This window comes from Tenrec ecaudatus, chromosome 13, assembly GCF_050624435.1.
Source record: "Tenrec ecaudatus isolate mTenEca1 chromosome 13, mTenEca1.hap1, whole genome shotgun sequence".
NCBI lineage: Eukaryota > Metazoa > Chordata > Mammalia > Afrosoricida > Tenrecidae > Tenrec > Tenrec ecaudatus.
Genome location: NC_134542.1, coordinates 37,064,626 through 37,083,387, shown reverse-complemented (window position 1 = coordinate 37,083,387; position 18,762 = coordinate 37,064,626). Strand labels below are relative to the sequence as shown.

The window sequence follows — 18,762 nt, the reverse complement described above, 5'->3', positions numbered from 1 at the left end:
GGTTCCCCCTTTCTACCCAACCTCCCCTCCACACTCCAGGTATCGCCACTCTCATTATTGGTCCTGAAGGGGTCATCTGTCCTAGATTCCCTGTGTTTCCAGTTCCTATCTGTACCAATGTACATCCTCTGCTCTAGCCAGATTTGTAAGGTAGAATTGGGATCATAATAGTGGGGGACAGGGAAGCATTTAAGAAGTAGAGGAAAGTTGTATGCTTCATCGTTGCTATCCTGCACCCTGACTGGCTCATTTCCTACCCAGGGTCCTTCAGTAATGGGTTGTCCAGTTGCCTACAGATGGGCTTTAGGTGTCCACTCTGCACTCCCCTTCATTTACAATGCTATGGTTTTTTTTGTTCTTTGATGCCTGATACCTGATCCCTTTGACACCTTGTGATCACACAGGCTGGTGTGCTTCTTCCTTGTGGGCTTTGTTGCTTCTGAGCTAGATGGTCGCTTGTTTATTATCTTCAAGCCTTTAAGACCCCAGACACTATATTTTTTGATAGCCAAGCTCCATCAGCTTTCTTCAACACATTTACTTATGTACACATTTGTCTTCAGTCATATTGGGAAGGTAGGCACCCACTGATATGATTTCTTGTTTTTGATGCCTTATACCTGGTTCCTTCTAAACCTTGTGGTCACACAGGCTGGTGTGCTTCTTCCATGTGGGCTTTGATGTTTCTGAGCAAGATGACTACTTGGTTTGCTTACAAGCCTTTAAGACCCTAGACACTATATCTTTTGATAGTTGGGCCCCATCGGCTTTCTTCACCACATATTCTTATGCACCCATTGTCTTCAATAATTGTTTTGGGAAGGTCTAAGATGCACATTGTCATTGCATCTTACAATAGCTGTCATCCAGACTTCGGTTGTGGTAGTTGCTACTGCACATGCGTGAAAAATCCAGCGTCGGTGCACCAAAACTTGCTGATTGGGCTGTCAGTGAATTGGATGAAAATCCTACAGCCAAGGCAGGCTTTTAATTTTTATTCATTTTTTAACACTTAGCAACATTCTTTATGCAGGAGTCAAAAATAGGCTAACACTAGGTAATCACAAATTCACTTTAGGAGGCCAGCACCATTTTCCCACAGCTTCTTTGAAGGAATGCTGTACCATAAATCTCTTCCTGCATGCACGATACCAAGGGTAAACAGACCTCAGAGAGTTTGAGTTGAATGCTGAATGTAAAAAGGTTTTAAGAATACCTAAACCAATTTATTTCACTTAATATTTCCTTTTACTTTTTTGCTTAGAAAGTTGTATGCCACTTGATAAAATATCTATGCTAATTAAATTTATAACAACCACTTAAATACGTGTAACACAAGCATTTTAGTTGCCATGTCTACTTTAATTTGCAGAAGTTTATTTTATTTTGTCTTTTGCTTTATTTTAGTGGTACATGAACTTATGATCTCTTAGACTTGGTAGATAAAGTTGTTAGAGTCAACGAGTGGGTTTTTCCCATTTTCTGCCATTCTCATAAAATAGATAATAACTCATCCGCTTGGATGAACGGACATGTTTGCGATCTGTCTTCAGCCTTTGTTTTAACTGCTGGTGGTGCACCTCATTAGCAAAAACTCTGCAGGCTGCTCTTCATTCTGTTTGACTGAGGGACTTTTATTTTTTTCAGAAGACTTTTAATAGCATGTGATCCCATGTAACTGTCCCCACAATATTCTTGGGAGGAGAGCTACTGATAGTTTTATGTCATGCGTATGGTGTCCTTGAAGGCATTGGGCTGACTCTTGATTCCTCTGCTAGGGGAGCTGGCTGCATCTTTATCGAAATGTTCCAGGGCCGGCCTTTGTTTCCTGGGGTTTCCAACATCCTTGAGCAGCTGGAGAAGATCTGGGAGGTAAGAAAAGAATGCCTCCTAAATGTGAAAAGAAATATTTGCCTTCACACTTTGAACCAAGTTCCCTTGGAGGTGAATGACACAGTCCCTCTGGTTTGTGACATTGAGCCATACACCTGGTGTGCCTGGTGTTTGACACAAATGTACATGCTTGGGGATACGTGGTCGGGGAACCCTCCATGGGCACATGGCAGCCTATAAACCCACCTCAACCCAAGGGTCCCACTCCCTAGGTTCTTATCATTATCATCTGGCTCTCCCAGGGCAAGTTCTCCCATTTGCCACTTTGGGATAGCGTTCTCCCCTGACGCACATTGGGCAGCCGAGAGTGCAAATCTACTCAGTGGGAAGCTGTCCTACTTTCTCAAGTATAAGTTATTAGGATTAGCATATAATTATTAGTATATTCCTATTTAATTATCCATATATTGGTAATTAATCATTAGAGTATTTGAAAAGTTGTTCATAGATTATTTCTATATGGCATAACCATTTTTAAATGAGGATGCCTTAAAAAAGGAATCATTTATGGTTCTTTGCATTTGACCACAGCACTTAGAAATCCTGCAATAGAAAGAAGAGGCTAGATGTTTCCCAGGATCTGAGGGGAAAGTTCAAGTTTCCAGAACTGACCTTCCTAACACTGGCCATTTTAAGGATATTTTAGGTACTTCAGTCTATGGACAGATTTGGACTTGAATCTGGACACACAGTACCAAAGAATGAGCGAGGCCACAAAAACAAACATGTCTTAACAAATCAGTCCAACGGGTCCTGCCCAGGAAGCCATGTTCATTTCTACCACTATCTTATCACACTGCTGTAAATCAAAGGGATTTTGTTTTGACATTTACGACAGCTCATTACAAATTTTAAACAAATAAACATATTAGAGGTAACACTGGCCCGGAGTCAGGGAACACATGCTTCAAACCCAGCTCCAACTTGAGAAGCAAAGTGGAGTAAATCACATTAACAGCCTCAGGGTCTTAAATGATATTTAATTCTCAGGCTCCATGAAGTGGTGGCTTCTTTGGACAAAGTTTAAAGAGTAGTGTCTTTCCTACCATTTGTGATCGCTAGTCTTTTCTGTTCATTTCACTTTACTCCCAATCAGTTACTTCTGAAGCTTATCAGTTTACATAACTCATTGTTGACTTTGAATCTGTACTTCCAGAGGAGAGTTCCTGTTTTTAATTTTAATTTTTCCCTTAAAGCTACATATTTTATTCAGAGTCCTGGTGATATAGTGGGTTTGGCAGTTCAAACCCACCAGCCTCTCCCTGGAAGAAAGGTGAGGCTATCTGATCCTGTAAAGATTTACTGTCTTGGAAACACCAAGGTGCTGTGTGCTGTGTCCAATAGGATAGCTGTGGGTCAGAATGTATTCAGTGGCAGTGGGTTTGTTTGGGTTTGGTTTATATACATTAAGGATACCAGGAGGTCAATTTAATTACATTCATTTTCCCTCTGGTCCTGTCCAGGCAGGTAGAGTCCAGAGTTTTGTTGTCCCCTCTGTAGTTCCAAGGTTTGAGGACAAAGTGAGAAAGCCACCACACTCAGGTTCTGTGTTGTCTTTTATACCACGACATCTCAAGATTTGAAAATGAAACTTATTACTCATAGCCCCCGAATTTGTGTTTGACAAATACGGTCTTCCTAAAGAGCAAACTGTTGTTTGGTTCTGACTCACCACAGTCCCGTATGAGACACAGCCTGGTGCTGCGACATCCTTACAATTGTTATGTCTGAGTTCGTGGTTACAGCCACTGAGTCCATTCATTTCTTTGGGGATCTTCCTCTGTTTTGCTGACTTTACCAAGCAGGATGTCCTTTTCTAGGGACTGGGTTTTCCCGATTACATGAGCGAAGTCTGAAACAGAGTCTCATTGTCCTTGCTTCTAAGGAGGTGGTTGAAAATACATGGCTTGGGTCAGGAGCACCTTTTATACTGAGCTGCTAACCATAGGGGTCCGAAGTTCGAACCGACCAGCCACTGTACAGGAAAGGGAGGAGGCTGCCTACTCCTGTAAAGTCTTGGAAACCCAAAGGGACAGTTCTACCTTGTCCTACAGAGTTGCTATGAATGAGAATCAACGCAGTGGCAGGGAGTTTGTATGTGTGTGTCTGTGTCTGTTCATGTACCCACACGCAGTAGATTTGCCTAATACCGTATGTTGTTTGACTTACGGATTGCTACTTCCATGCGCATTGATTGTGGACCTAAGAAATTGAAATCCTTTACAGCATCAGTCTTTTCCCTGTTGTCATGATGTTACTCTTGGTCCAGTTGTGTGGATTTGGGTTTTCTTTACACTCAGTTGCAATCCATACTGAAGACTGCAGTCTTTGACTTTCCTCAGCACATGCTCCAGTCCTCTTCACTGTCAGTAAGCAAGGTCATGTCTGCTACACACCACCAGTAGTTAATAAATCTTCCTCCGACCTTGATGCTCTGTTCCTCATGCTATGGCCCAGCTTCTAAAATTATTTACCCACCATATCTATTAAATACGTAAAGAGAGAATTAGGACAGCTATTTGGGGGTGCTGTGATATCTGAAAGGAGCCCTGGTGACATTGTGAATTAGCTACTGGGTTGCAACCTTCAGGTTGGCAGTTCAAACCCATCATTCACTCTTTGAAAGAATGAGGAGGCTGTCGGTATGTATTTACAGTTTCAGAACCCTACATTGGGTCGCTAGGAGTCAGATTTACTCGATGTCAGTGGGTTTGGTTTCGATGTGATATTTGATGCAGAAATTGCTTTGGCAAAAGCAGTGGATGCATTCTAAATCTCCCCACCTCTCCCTACAATTCTCCTCCACATTCATCCCGAGACAGCACTCTTGGAAATCAAGACATAAAGAAAAATCCTGAATCTTTACCATCTTCCTGAAATGTATACATTTGTGTGTTTACATTTGAAGAACGTTGACTGTTATTTAACAAAACTTTTTAAATCTAAATCTTTCCAGGAGTTGTTTTTACAAATCATTCTGGATTTTGTTGTAAAATCAAATAAAATAAACTGTGTAGACTCTAAATCCATTTACCAAAGTGCCTTTAGCTTCCATTCCAAAAAGGCAGACAACCGACCCCTCAGCTCCCTGTAGTTAAAACCTAGGACTCACTAATCGCCTTTTAGAGACTCCGAGAAGGAATCTTTGGGTGCTTCGTTTCCAAGAGAGTGGAACTAAGATCTAGTACTTTTCTGAAGGGTAAAATAATTCAATAACATCCGAACAGAAAACTGAGTATAAACTTCCACAGAACGTATGTTCCATTCTTGTTTAAATGTAAAAATCTAAGTTTAAAGGTTATAAAGAGAAGTTTTTATCACTTTGGCCTTGTGAACTAGGGCCCCAAGGAAGCAGCGCCCCGGGGACCTTCCCCTCGGGGAGCCGTGGCTGCAGCTGCCCGGGCTTCCCTTCACGCTTTCTCTTGGTTCATTCGCCTTTCCAGCCCACACAAGACTTACTGGCGCCTGTGGCTCACACGCACGTGTTCACACGTGCATCTGGGCAAGGACCTACAGGGGTGGGTTAAACGCGAGGAATCCGCTCCTGGCCCACAAAAGAAGAATTAGTCCAGTTGGTTTTTCAAGATGGTCTCTTAGGATTCTTAGTGCTCCCTCGGGATCAGGGTGGCTAATAGGAAAAGCCTATAATCCTCTCAGCAGCTTTTCCATTAGTTTCGGGAATGGATCAAAGAAGGGCGATTTTCTGGGTGGCATGATGTTTTAAAAAATCAAAATGGAAAATAGCACTTCAGTCAGTGACTTTTGTGTTAGGGCCAGCTTAATGAGCATCCAACAGTATAGCTCTCTGCCACAGGCCTCATCAACATAGATTCCAGACTTCTCCTGGATGAGATTCAGTCAGTGTGGGGCCATGTGTGACTCCCTGCAGAACAGCTGAGCTGGCACTGCGAGGGAGCCTCAAAGAGTTTATGAAACAGGGAGTAGAAAGATAATGGAATTTTTCCATGAACTCTTTGATGGTCCTTCATAGACTTTCACAAGCAGAGTCACTAGACTTTTTCCACAAGGGATGCTTCTAAGAAGCGTTACACTTTAGTGGTGTGGTGAAAGGTGTTCCTGCCTCACCCCTATGTATGTTTACTGATAGGTAGCTAAGACAAAATAATATTACTTTGGCTGCCATATATGACCAGCTGTGGGTTTGATAAGGCGTCCTAGTGGTGCAGTGGATCCAGTAGTGGGTTGCTAACTGGAAGATGGGCAGTTAAACCCACCAACCACCCCAAAAAGAACCATGAAGTATTCCGCTTCTGTGAGGTTGGGAGTAACTCATGAAGGCGGGAGGGGGGCACTGGAGCTGATCTCCAATGCACGGCTCACTTTGGGGGCGAATCAACCCTGGAGGGAGGGAAGGCTGTAGGATGGACGTGGTGGTGATTGTACCATTCCCCCTGATATGTTCAAATGATGGAACCCTTCAATTCTATGATATGTCCATTGTTTGCCAATAAAACTGTGGGGAGGGATGTATATTCACACCCTTGGAAGCCCTATGGAGCAATCCTACTCAGCTCCATAGGGTTACTGTGAATTGGAACCAACCCAATGACAATAAGTTTAGTTTGGTGCATGGGTTTTATGATGATCAGGTAATATACTTCCCAGAATGGTGAAATGATGCCTTCAGGAGGACTCCCAATGAGAGTTTAATCTAAAATCTGATTTTCACCCCCTTTAGCTTTGTACTTCAAAAGACTTCTCTCACAGCATCTTAATTTAAAAAAACAAACAAAGAAACAAACCTAGATTTCCAATTTGGTACCTCCAATTCCCTAGGCTAGTTGGCTCGTGAGTGATAGTGTTGCCATCACATCACAGTCCAACTGCCATGAACCAAATACCCTGGTCCAAACTGCTGAGCCACTGAGAAAATAAGCAGATGAGCTTAATTTGGTAGAAAGGCTGGGCTCATTTTTCACTCAGCATTCCACTGCTTCCAGGTCAGTCATTTGAATCGTTTTTAATTTGAGCCCATCAGGGAATAGCTGAATGCCTATGCTAAGACATAACGGAGGCATGATGTCTAGGGTCTCCTGCCAATGTGCATATGACCCTTTGACAAGAGGCAGAAGGCTAGTCACTCATCCCTCTTCAACCCCCAGTTGCCAACATGGCGTCCTGGTGCATGATGGCTGTGCAGGAAGCGTTTAGCAGTGAGGATAGGACTTGAAGGATGCCTGTAGGATCTGCCTCAAAACCGCAAGTGAGTTAGTGAAGACACAGTCTTAAGACCATAAGAATGCACTGGTTTTGACCAAGAAGCTTCCAAGGTTGAAAACACGGACTCCCCACCCCCTCCCCCTGTAGGCACTAGCTGGTATGATGTGACATGCACCTACATCTTCCTTATTCCTCCCTTGTCTGTCCTTCACATATGTTCTACTCACATCATCTACCTAGTTGCCCCACTCATCTTTCTTGTCTTCATATAGGTGTTGGGCGTGCCTACGGAGGATACTTGGCCTGGAGTCTCCAAACTACCTAACTACAATCCAGGTAATCTTGATCCAAGCTTTCAAAGCCCCCGATAATTTGCAGTACAATATGAGCATTGACCACAAAAGCACAGGGTTATTCTTGGGTTGTCAACTTAACAGCCAAGATAGTTCCAGCCGAGTTTCTAAAGTCATATATTCGCTCCTGAATCCTTTTACAAATGAAGTCACTGAAAATGTAGTCCTGGGTCAGCTATTTTCCCAACTCTGCAAAACATGCGTCGTAAACTGGCTAAGCACATGTAATGACCATTCTCTGGATTCTGCATCCAGTTCTGAACACACGCGGGAACAGCTCAAAGTGCTCTTACATTGGAGCCTCCTGACGATCACGGAGTTGATTTGTCAGGTTAGTATGTAACCTAATATGTAAGATAGCTCAGGGAATCTAGTTAGAAGTTCACCGGCCTCGGGACAGGCCAGGTAATATGAATTATAGATTATCTTTACAGAGAACTCATTCACTACCTCTAGACCTGAGCCTGGCAATTTTCTGTCACAGGATTCCCCAAGACCGATTCCTTGGGGGTGAATTAGGAAGTGATGGAAATGTTGCCCATGGGACAGTTTTTAATGAGTTCCATGCCCAAGCCAAAGTGATCAAATTTACCCAATGGTTGCTTCAAGGCTGTTGAGCCAGAAGAGACAAGCATGAGGATAAAGGGTTACCTTAAAGGCGATAGAAGCTAGCGTGATGGTCATGCCCAAACTATCCTCCTCCTGTTAGGCTCAAAGTGTAGGTAGCTCTATTTGCCCATCACTACAAAGATTCTTTCCCAAGTGTGATGACTAATTTGGGTATGAAATCATGCTGGAAGCATTTCATGAGAGAAAGAACTCATAGGGAGATTTTAAAAGTGATTAAAGAAGAATATAGAAGACATAGTAACTTGGGGATGTAATTTTTTTCTCTTTCAAGGAAGCCTTTATGATCTGCCTCCAAATAACATCTACTAGTTTTACTCAAATAGCCATATGTAGACACCATAAATCTTGAACTCACTAGATGTAGAGGGATCGTACAGCAGGCTAAAATGGTCTCTGGTAGTCTGTGGGTTGGGTGTTGAGCTGCTCACAACAAGATTGTTGGTTCAAATCTACAAGCCACTCTTAGGAAGAAATAGGCGCCTGTCTGCTCCTGTAAAGATCCTGTAAATGATCTCGGAAACCTTATATAAATAGGGTTGCTATGAGTCAAAATAGACTCAACAGCATTGGGTTTGGTTTTTAAGTTACACCAGGCTAAAGATTCATTGTAAAGCCCCTTAGTTGCTTTGTGAATCATCTGTTGTTAAGTGGCTTTAAGCGTTATCTACAAATGGCTCACCATTCTGTGTTGCTGGAGTTTAGCCCATGCGGTGAAAGGCATTTGGAATAAGACCCTTTCATTTCATCAGGAACAGAGAAGAACAACATGCGTGTTATGGAGACAATGGTCCAATCCACAGCAGCTCCTATCTCCAGCTGCCATGGTTCCCAGAGCCTGAGGCTCATTTTCTCCCTACCCTACTGATACCTCTCCCTACCCACCCTTCTCTCCAAGGGAAAAAAGGGACACACACACACACACACACACACACACACACCACCCATTGATCTTCCTTAACTTTCTACCATGGATGCAAGCAAAAGTCTCGGGCAGTGGGTCTCAACCTGTGGGTCACCACCCCTTTGGGGTTTGAACAACCCTTTCCCAGGGGTCACCAAATACAACCTGCATATCAGATATTTACAGTATGATTCATCACAGTAGCAAAATGACAGTGATGAAGTGGCAATGAAAATAATTTTATGGTTGGGGTTCACCGTAACATGAGGAACTGTACTAAAGGGTTGCGGCATGAGGAAGGTTGAAAACCACTGGTCTAGGGTCTCCGACGGGGTCTTGGAAACAGAAAATGAACGATGCCAAGACAAAGTTAGTGCGGTGCGCACATGCGGACACTGCAAGCCCCCAGGCCACTGGAACTTCAGGGTGGGCCAGGCGGGACGCAGTGACCCCTCGTACAGACTACCTTGGTGAGCACAATTGTGGCAGAAAAGGGTCTAAAGCTTCTTCTCCATCGGATTCTATGCTCAACAAGATAACTGGGTCTAAATAAATGAGAACCATGTTGCGTTTTCCAGTGTTGGCCTTCAAAGGAATGCCCGATTTTTTATTTGAGGAGAAATTTCTCTGGGCCCATCTTCAACAGGGCACACGTTTACATTGTTTTCCTTGTCAGGATTCCATTGAATTCCGATCAGTCGAGAGCGTGTGAGTGTCTCCTATGCGGTGTGCGGGACTGTGTGCATGGGTGAGGCGTGTCCTGGGATCTCGATCCTTGGGCTTGTCCCCATGCACCAACTCTCCTCAGTCCCCGACTGTCCGCTCCTTTGCGGGGCCTGCTTCCATAGGCTTGGGCAGCGCAGCATTTGAAAGGGATGGGAACCTTAGCCACGGCCAGGCTGTCTCACTCCATCTTAATAAACCTGAAGAGGCCAGGCTCTCTTGGGATGGGACGAGTACTCCTGATGACTCAATCATAGAGACAAGTAAGTTCTAAACGGTTCATCAACATCCGGGCTGCACAAACATCTCCTTATGGGAATACAGGAGTCTCATCAGAACAGCCCCCGCCCCCGCCCCTGCCTGGGCTGCATTTGCGCTCCAGGTGCTGACAAGGTAAACCAGGTCCTGCGGAGTCACTTCCGACGTGCGTCAGACCAGCACTGTGCTCCATAGAGTTCCCAACGGCTGGTTTGGGGATGTGGTTTTCAATCAACAAACCTTTCTCCCGAGGCACCTCTGGGTGGACTTTAGCTCTCAGGCTTCCAGTTAGCGGCCGAGCATGTTAACTCTCCGGGCCATCCAGAGACTCCTTACAGGGGAGGCCGAAGCGGGAGCGGCAGCCAGAGAAGTGTCCCGGAGGAGAGCAGGGTGCACACCATTCCGGATCTGGTTTCCATTCCTCTCACTTTCACTCGAAGGAGTAGAAGAGGCCCCTCAACTTTCAGTTCTGCCGTTGTGAATTGAAGGACCCTGGGGAACCCAGGATTTGGCAGACACATCCGGTGCCCATCCATGCCCACTCCGCCATGTCCAGGTGCGGTCTGCATTCTGTCTTTGAAGAGAGCACAGTTCTGTTTATACAGATTAAGGAAAAATTAACCCACCTTATGCTAATCTAACCTGATGGTTTTTTCTTACCTGTTACCTGTTTTCCTGGGCTTGGATGAACAAGACGGTAGGTTTTCTAGCGTCCGTTAAGACTCTGGTGCCTGATGGCATGGGGGGGGGGGGGGTGTCGCAAGATAAGAGGGGTATGCAATTGTGAAGACTGCCTTTCTATCCTTCTCTTCCATCCTTCGCGCTCTCTCACTCCCCATTTTAAGCAAGCTGACTGAGAACTCTGTGTCCCCCACTTCAAAGGACCAGTTGTCTCATTTTGATGTGGGCAGATTGAGAAGTAGGCTTTGAAAAGCAGGCCCCCTTTTTCCCTGGTTGTTGTTGTTTGTTTAATCTCTCCTCCTGGGACAGCTTTCAGAACAGTCTGTCTGAGTGCCAGTGAGGGGCTCTGATGAGCGCGGGCTCCCAGGCTCGCAGCAGGATCATCCTCTCAACGAAATATAAAAGTGAAATATTAAAAACCCTGGGACGTGAACTCCATCTGCAGAGTAGCCAGTGTCTTGCCTGCTTGTACCATGGGAAAAAAAGATCTCCTTGCAAAAAAGAGGGAGGAGAAAGACAGTGCTTTGAGCAAGAGGTTTACAGGTTTAGTAGAGCATAGTAACATCCCCTCAACGAAGTGGGTGTTGCTCGGTGACCCCCCAAAACGGCCCTCCTTTGACTGGGCCGCCAGAACACTCACCCTCCTCAGCCACACGCCCCCTTTTCACATGCTCACCGAGGCTCTGGTGATTGGCTGAACAATAAGCTGGTCACACTTGCTAAAGGGCTCCATCCTTCACACAATTAGCCAAGACACATGAATCAAACTGGAGGGTGGGGGTGGAGGGGCTGGGGAGCACGTTACTGGGACTAGGACTGGGCAGAGGGGGGAAGGGAGAAATCTCGTGACCCTTAATAAGGGTCTGAAGGAAGCAGGCAAAGAGAAGAGCGGGTCTGAGGGACCAACCATCATGGCCAGTCTGCGTTGTACTGCGTTTGTGGCTCAGAGGAAGGAGCCCCAGAAGCTTCTTGCAAACCAGACTACTGTCCCGAGTAAAAGCTGTCCCGAGTAAAAGCTGCTGAGAGGAGGCAGTAGTGTAAATGTAACCCACACCCCCCTGAAGAGATCTGAACAAAGTTCCCTATGCTCTCTTCACACCCTCCCCCACTCCCCAAAATGGCCCTCAGTAGTCATTCCTCTCTCGGGCCCCAACTATTTCAGGGTCCAACTAGACAACGGATCTGCGACCCACACAGCCTGTGCTTCACCGTCAGAACCCACGGGCATACAGCATAGGAGGCCACGGAGACCAGACTCAGAGAAAGTACTAGCTGCCAAGGTGCGGATCCTGAGCCGAGTGCACGAGGAACATTGAAGCGGTTCCTTTTCAGAGGAAAAGAATGTCAGTTATCATGTGTACCGTCAATGGTACTGCTTGCTTTCTGGCTTACCTGAAGTCCCTGAAAGTAAAATGTCCCAGTGGCAATAGAGGGCTGAGATCAGACCTTAGAGACCAGTTTGCTACAGAATCGGGTAGGGCCTTTTAGAGAATCAACTAAATATTTAGACATCTCTCAGCTAAAGTAAACGGAGGCTTTGCTCATGTGGAGGCTGCCCAGTCGCCATGGCATTAAATGTGAAGCTCCTGTGATAAAGGAAACGTGTGTGTTCTGTCCCTGCAGCTCACATGATTGTGGCCCAGTTGTGGTTTTGCATGTGTCATTGATTGTGTCGTCCCACGCCTTTTGCTTCCCTGAAAGGGTCTGTCAGGGCGCGGTCGGCTGCCTGAAACAGTTCCCGAAAGCGCTGCATGCTGGGTGTGCCGGAATCCCAGCGCTAATGTACTGCTGGGCCGTTTCACCGCACTCAAACCCCTCTCCTTCCATTGAGGCACCACTAATGGTGCCAAGTTTACATCTTGATCCCGGGGGTCAAGGACAGGAGAGGATTTTGCAATAACACTGCATGACATTAGTCGATGCATTTGCCAAATTGGCAATTAGTTCCCGATGTGCGTGCAAAGCGTTTGATTCCCGTCTCTTTGATGCTGGTTCCCATAGAGAAGGGGATAGAATCCGCAGGGGCCTTCAAACTTTTAAAGAACAATCTGCCGAAAATCAGGCCTGATGTGTGACGTGCGCTGAGCCGCAGGGAAGCATCCGGGATTCCCGGGGGAAGAACGCCGTACGTGGAAGGTCTTTCCACGGGAGGGGCCGAGGGAGAACCAAAAATCAGGACAGCGTGACCGAACATCAGACGCAGAATGAAGGATGGAGGCGAATGGCCCCTGCGGTCACCGCGCGGGTTTCAGAACGCTCGTCGTTCCCGCCTCCGACCGCCGGGGGGAAGCAAGACCTAGCGGACTGCCGCCTGCGCACCAGCCGGATGCTTCTCTGGAGGCCAGTTTCCTTTGACCCTGAATCAAACGGGAAAGCTCCATCTCATCCGACTCCGCTAAGGGACAGGAGGAGAGTGAAATCTGAAAGGGCCCGGGGTCCTGTGGGGATGATCAAGATCTACAGTGCTTTGGGTTCAGACGGCTTCTAAGCAAGTCCGTGTGGTTTGCCTGAATGCAATCTGCAGTCCAGACTCTGCGGTCATGGGCACAGTTAGTCCTGGGATGGATGGGCCCAAGAGAGGGTGTTCACCCTTCTTATTTGAGGTGGACGTCTTTTTCTGTACTATTCGGGGAACCTGGGTGGGGATGGGGTGGAAGTGACATATTTCCTTGTTCACTAATTGGCAAAGATGGGGAAATTGTATTATTTTAAACGTGCCCCCCGTGTACCAGGCATTGTTGCGCTGGGTGCTGTAGAATTGATTTTACAACTCATATGACAAAATAAAACTACCCCCACAGGGTTTTCTAAGTTGTCTTTATGGGGACAGATGGCCAGCCAGATCCTTCTCCTGGGTGGGTTTGAACTGCCAATCCTATGGTTAGTAGCTGAGCAGGCAACCGTTTGACTTACGTTCTTTTAAAAAAAAACAAAAAACAACAATTTATTAGGGGCTCATACAACTCTTATCACAGTCCACACATATACATATATCAATTGTATAAAGCACATCTGTACATTCTTTGCCCTAATCATTTTCTTTTTTTCTCCTCTTTTCTTTTTTTACATTTTATTAGGGGCTCATACAACTCTTATCACAATCCATACATATACATACATCAATTATATAAAGCACATCCATACATTCCCTGCCGAAATCATTCTCAAAGTATTTGCTCTCCACTTAAGCCCTTTGCATCTGGTCCTCTTTTTTTTCCCCTCCCTCCCCGCTCCCCACTCCCTCATGTGCCCTTGGTAATTTATACATTGTTATTTTGTCATATCTTGCCCTATCCGGAGTCTCCCTTCCCCCCCTTCCCTGCCGTCCCTCTCCCAGGAAGGAGGTCACATGTGGGTCCTTGTAATCAGTTCCCCCTTTCCAACCCACTCACCCTCCACTCTCCCAGCATCGCCCCTCACACCCTTGGTCCTGAAGGTATCATCCACCCAAGATTCCCTGTGCCTCCAGCCCTCATATGTACCAGTGTACAACCTCTGCCCTATCCAGCCCTGCAAGGTAGAATTTGGATGATGGTAGTTGGGGGGAGGAAGCATCCAGGATCTGGGGGAAAGCTGTGTTCTTTATCGGTACTACCGCGCACCCTAATTGACCCATCTCCTCTCCTGAACCCCTCTGTGAGGGGATCTCCATTGGCCGACACTTGGGCCTTGGGTCTCCACTCTGCACTTCCCCCTTCATTCAATATGGTATATATATATACATACATATACACATATATACATACACACACACATATATACATATACACACATATATCTTTTTTTTTTGCATGATGCCTTATACCTGGTCCCTTTGGCACCTCGTGATCGCACTGGCTGGTGTGCTTCTTCCATGTGGGCTTTTTTGCTTCTGAGCTAGATGGCCGCTTGTTCACTTTCAAGCCTTTAAGACCCCAGACACTATCTCTTTTGATAGCCGGGCACCATCAGCTTTCTTCACCACATTTGCTTATGCACCCATTTGTCTTCAGCGATCCTATCATGGAGGTGTGCATTGACTTACGTTCTTGTCAGCCCTCACTGCTGCCTAAGGAGCTCGGAGGTGCTGTTGGGTAACTGCTGGACTGCTAACTGCAAGGTGCATGGGTTCAAATTCGCCGGGCACTCCGCAGGAGGGAGATGGGCTGTCTGCGTCTGGAAGGATTTACAGTCTCAGAAACCCTGTACAGAGTCCTGACCACTCTCAACTGACACCATAGCAGTGGGGCTTTTGAGGGGTCCAGCTGCCTGCCGAGGCCAATGAGGGTAGGAATCGCTTTATTTCACAGAGGAGGAAACAAAGGCTTTCTCCCAGGTTCAAAAGAGAGGCAATTTCTGGAGTGGAGATGGGCCAATTCACGACTGAATCGTGTTCTCTTTCCAAAATGATGTCGTATCCTTCCATTCCATTTTGCAAGGTAGTTCTGAGAAATAAATTAAAATTTTTTAAATGCACCTGCTATGTGCCTGGCTTTTAAAAAGTGCTCAAGAAAAGTTAGTACCCCTCTGTTCTTTAAAGGGCGAGGCAAGGTAGACGGAGACATGGTCGTTAAGTGCTTAGCTGGCAATAGAGAGGCCTGCAGCTCCAGCCCTCCAGCTGCTCCTGGAGAGGAAGATTACAGTCCTGGGCATTCTCCAGGGCAGTTCTGCTCCTACCTGGAGGGTCACCCTCTGGGGGAATTGACTAGACACAGCAGGTGGTCTTTTGGGGTCTGGATCTGGCAGTTTAACAAGTCACTCCATTGTTCAGGCTCTGTGGTTCAAACCCAGGTACCAGTGTGTGACACCTGCTGCTTTCCAGCCACCCCACCCCAGCACCCCCAAGCCTCTTTCTTTGAAATTAGCTCACTTAAGAGGACTTGGCTTCCCCTACATGTCAAGCACATCTTCAGAATCCAGAACGACTCTTGGTGCTGCTTGCTTGGGCCTAAAACTCTTACTTGCCCTTCAGATTTCAATGCCCACCTGCATAAATCTGAGCTCTGTGCACCTCACCAGAACTGCTGAAATGACTGTCCACTCTATGTTCACATGGGCCTTCCATTGGAAGAACCTTTCCTCTTTACAAACTACATGATGATCATCCAGTAAGACCCCACCTCAGCCCTCCAGTGCACGGGCGCATGCGCGCGCACACACACACAGACCTGTTGCAATCCAATTGATTCTGATGCGTAGCAATCCTACAGGACATAGTCAAACTAGCCCATGGAGTTTCTTTATGGGGACAGAGCACTACATCTTTCAAGTGGCTCACAGATTCGAATTGCCGACCTTCACCATCGCAATGACAGGACTCTTTGGCTTACCCCATTGTTGTTGTTAGGTGCCAGCAAGTGGGTCCGGATACATGACTCTGTGCATAATGAACATCCTATGCCTTTCTCACAGTGGCTGCTGTTTGAGCCCATTGCTGCGGCCACTGTGCCATTCTATTTTGTTAAAGAACTTCCTCTTTTCACTGTCATTCCACTTTACCAAGCATGGCGTCCTTCTCCAGGGCCTGCTTCCTCCTGACAGTATGAGCACCCAGAACCCGTCGAACCCACTGCCATGTTGACTATATGCTACAGTCTAGCCTGTGCACGCCGGGACCTGCGTCCCGTGGAAGCCTCCCAGAGAAGGACGATGTTGGTGTTCCCACCAGGAGAGAGCAACAGGAACCTTACAAGCTGCACCCCATCAAAGGTAGAAAACTTGGAAGATTTGGGAGAAAAATATGGCAAAACTGTTGAAGTACGGCTCTTAGACTTCGTATTATTGAAGGGGGACTGTGAGTTGGGGACTTAACATCTGTGATTTCACTCTGACAAACCACACCTCCATATCCTCAGGGACTGTTATCACCTCTATTTATAGATGAGTGAGCTGAGGCCCAGAGAGATACATATTGGCCTAGAGTCACCCCACTAGTAAATAAGGTGACCCCCCCCTCCTCCCGAACACTCAAACCGACTGGAGTCGAAGGCAGGGTGGTAGCTTTATTCCATACGACCTTCTAGCCACCGAAGGGCAGAGAGTGATCTGATCATTAATACGATGCCCTAGACTCCAGACCCACTAATAACGCTTTTCCAAATCTGTTTGCAAATGACAGCATTCTTCAGCCCAGACTTGCCTGTAGAATCGACGAGCACGGAGACATGTTTGTGAAATTTAATGTGAGTGGACTCCCTACCCACGGAGACATGTTTGTGAAATGTAATGTGAGTGGACTCCCTACCCGGGAATCCAGCAGGCCTCCCTCGCTACAGCTAATGATGCCGCCAGCGTTCTTGGAATCTGTGAGCAGGAGCGGGCTCATTACTGTCTCACTTCTTGGAGAGCTGCCGAAAGCTCCTGGGGAGTTACTATTAACATCTTTATTAACCTGACCCCCAAATCAGTCAGTGAAATTCATTTAGATACACAGTCCTCTTTGATCTTCATTCATAGTTGCTTCTAGTTTCTACATATATTTTAGTTTCCTCATCTTTAATTTATTTGGTAGAAAGTATTAGTTTTTTTATTGAGGGGGACAAGATGATCTTAGAAAAATTGCAAGTGAGTAAAAATAAAAAAAGTCAGGTTAAAAAAAAATTTTCCCCCCAGCACAAAGAAAAGCAGCTTTAAGGTTCCAATATCATGAAGCCTTCGCAAACCAAAGGCTTCAACAGTAAAGTGCTCAAGTTAGCCTTCCTGAGTTACTGCTAAGATATTTAAAAACAAGGTCTATCAATTTATTTATTTAATTTTTTTCCCAAGTAGCCAACTTCTCATCCACGAAACATGTATTTATTGAATGCTAGTTTGTAAGGCCACTGCTTGTCTGCCAGTCTGTCATCCTGTGCTGGCTTGTGTGTTGCGGTGTTGCGGGGAGCCATGTCATTGGTATTACAAATACCAGCGTGGCGACCCAGAGTGAACAGGTCTCAGCGGAGCTTCCTGAGGACAGACTATGAAGAAGGAATAGGCTCCCCATTTCAGAGGGATTAGCCCCTGAAGCCCCTATATATAGCATGGAAACACTGTCAGACTGAGACCTAACGAACAGAAGCAGACTATTATCAGAGATATTGCCAAAAAATGAGCCTCTCGGGCAGCCAGGCACCCAGATGACCGAGGCAGAGCTGCCTTCTCAAAGTAGAGTCAACCATATGAAGTCGACAGAGTAAAGCCTGCTGGGTGAAGCCTTCGGGAACGTCTTTGGCTAATGGGATGTGATTGAAAATGTGAAGGAACAGCCACAGGCGGCACTTAGTAATTAGAACTTAGAATGTATGAAGTATGAATCTAGGGAAATTGGAAGTTGTTAAAAATGAAGCAGAATGCATAAAGATCAATATTCTAATCATTAGTGAGCTGATATAGACAGGTGTTTGCCAATTTGAATGAGATGATATGGTTTACTATCATTGTGCCAGGAAGGGCACAATTGAGAGGAATGACATTGCGGTCATCTTCAAAAGGGGCATTTCCATATCTATCTTGAAGTACAATGCTGTTGGTGATAGGACAATCAATGACTATCTGCATACAAGGAAATCCAATCAATACAACTATTGTTCAAATTTATGTGCCACAAAAACGCTAGTGAAGAAGAAACTGAAGAATTCTACCAATGCCATCTGTCTGAAATGGATCAAACAAGTAGTTAAGATGCATAAGTAATTATTGGCGACTGGAATAAAAAAATTGGAAACAAAGAGGAAGAAGGAATAGTAGTTGGAAAATACATTTTTTGTTTTTCAAAAATAACGGAGCTGGTCGGAGCTTTCGTAGGTGAGCATGGAGCAGCTCACTCTGAGTTAGTGCACCCAGTGGCATCGCCTGGAAAGGGTCTTTCTTTTTGTAAAAGCAGTTTTGCTCATTTTTCGTGATGGCCAATTTAAGAGAACAGTGTATGGCTATGAAGTTTTGTTTCCTGCCCCAGAAAAATGCTGCAGAAACTGTTGTGATGTTGAACACATATTACAAAGACAATACTATAGGGAAAACTCAAGTGTATGAGTGGTTTTCTTGTTTCTAAAAAGGTGAAATGACAACTGATGGCAAACCTCCTTCTGGATGTCCGTCAACACCCCACATGGATGAAAATGTCTGAAAAATCCATGCACTTGTGCCTGAAGACTGACGATGGACCATTGAAGAGATCTGGACTAT

The 18,762-nt window shown here is 45.8% G+C and overlaps 1 protein-coding gene across 1 annotated transcript in view; it reads left to right on the top strand.

Annotated features, from left to right (window-relative positions):
- The window catches only part of CDK15 (cyclin dependent kinase 15), a 111,202-nt gene that overhangs the window by 66,678 nt on the left and 25,762 nt on the right, over positions 1 to 18,762 (top strand). The window contains exons 9-10 of the mRNA XM_075529298.1: positions 1,779 to 1,872; positions 7,347 to 7,410. Coding sequence (XP_075385413.1) covers positions 1,779 to 1,872; positions 7,347 to 7,410 — 158 coding nt within the window. The remainder of the gene's footprint in view (positions 1 to 1,778; positions 1,873 to 7,346; positions 7,411 to 18,762) is intronic.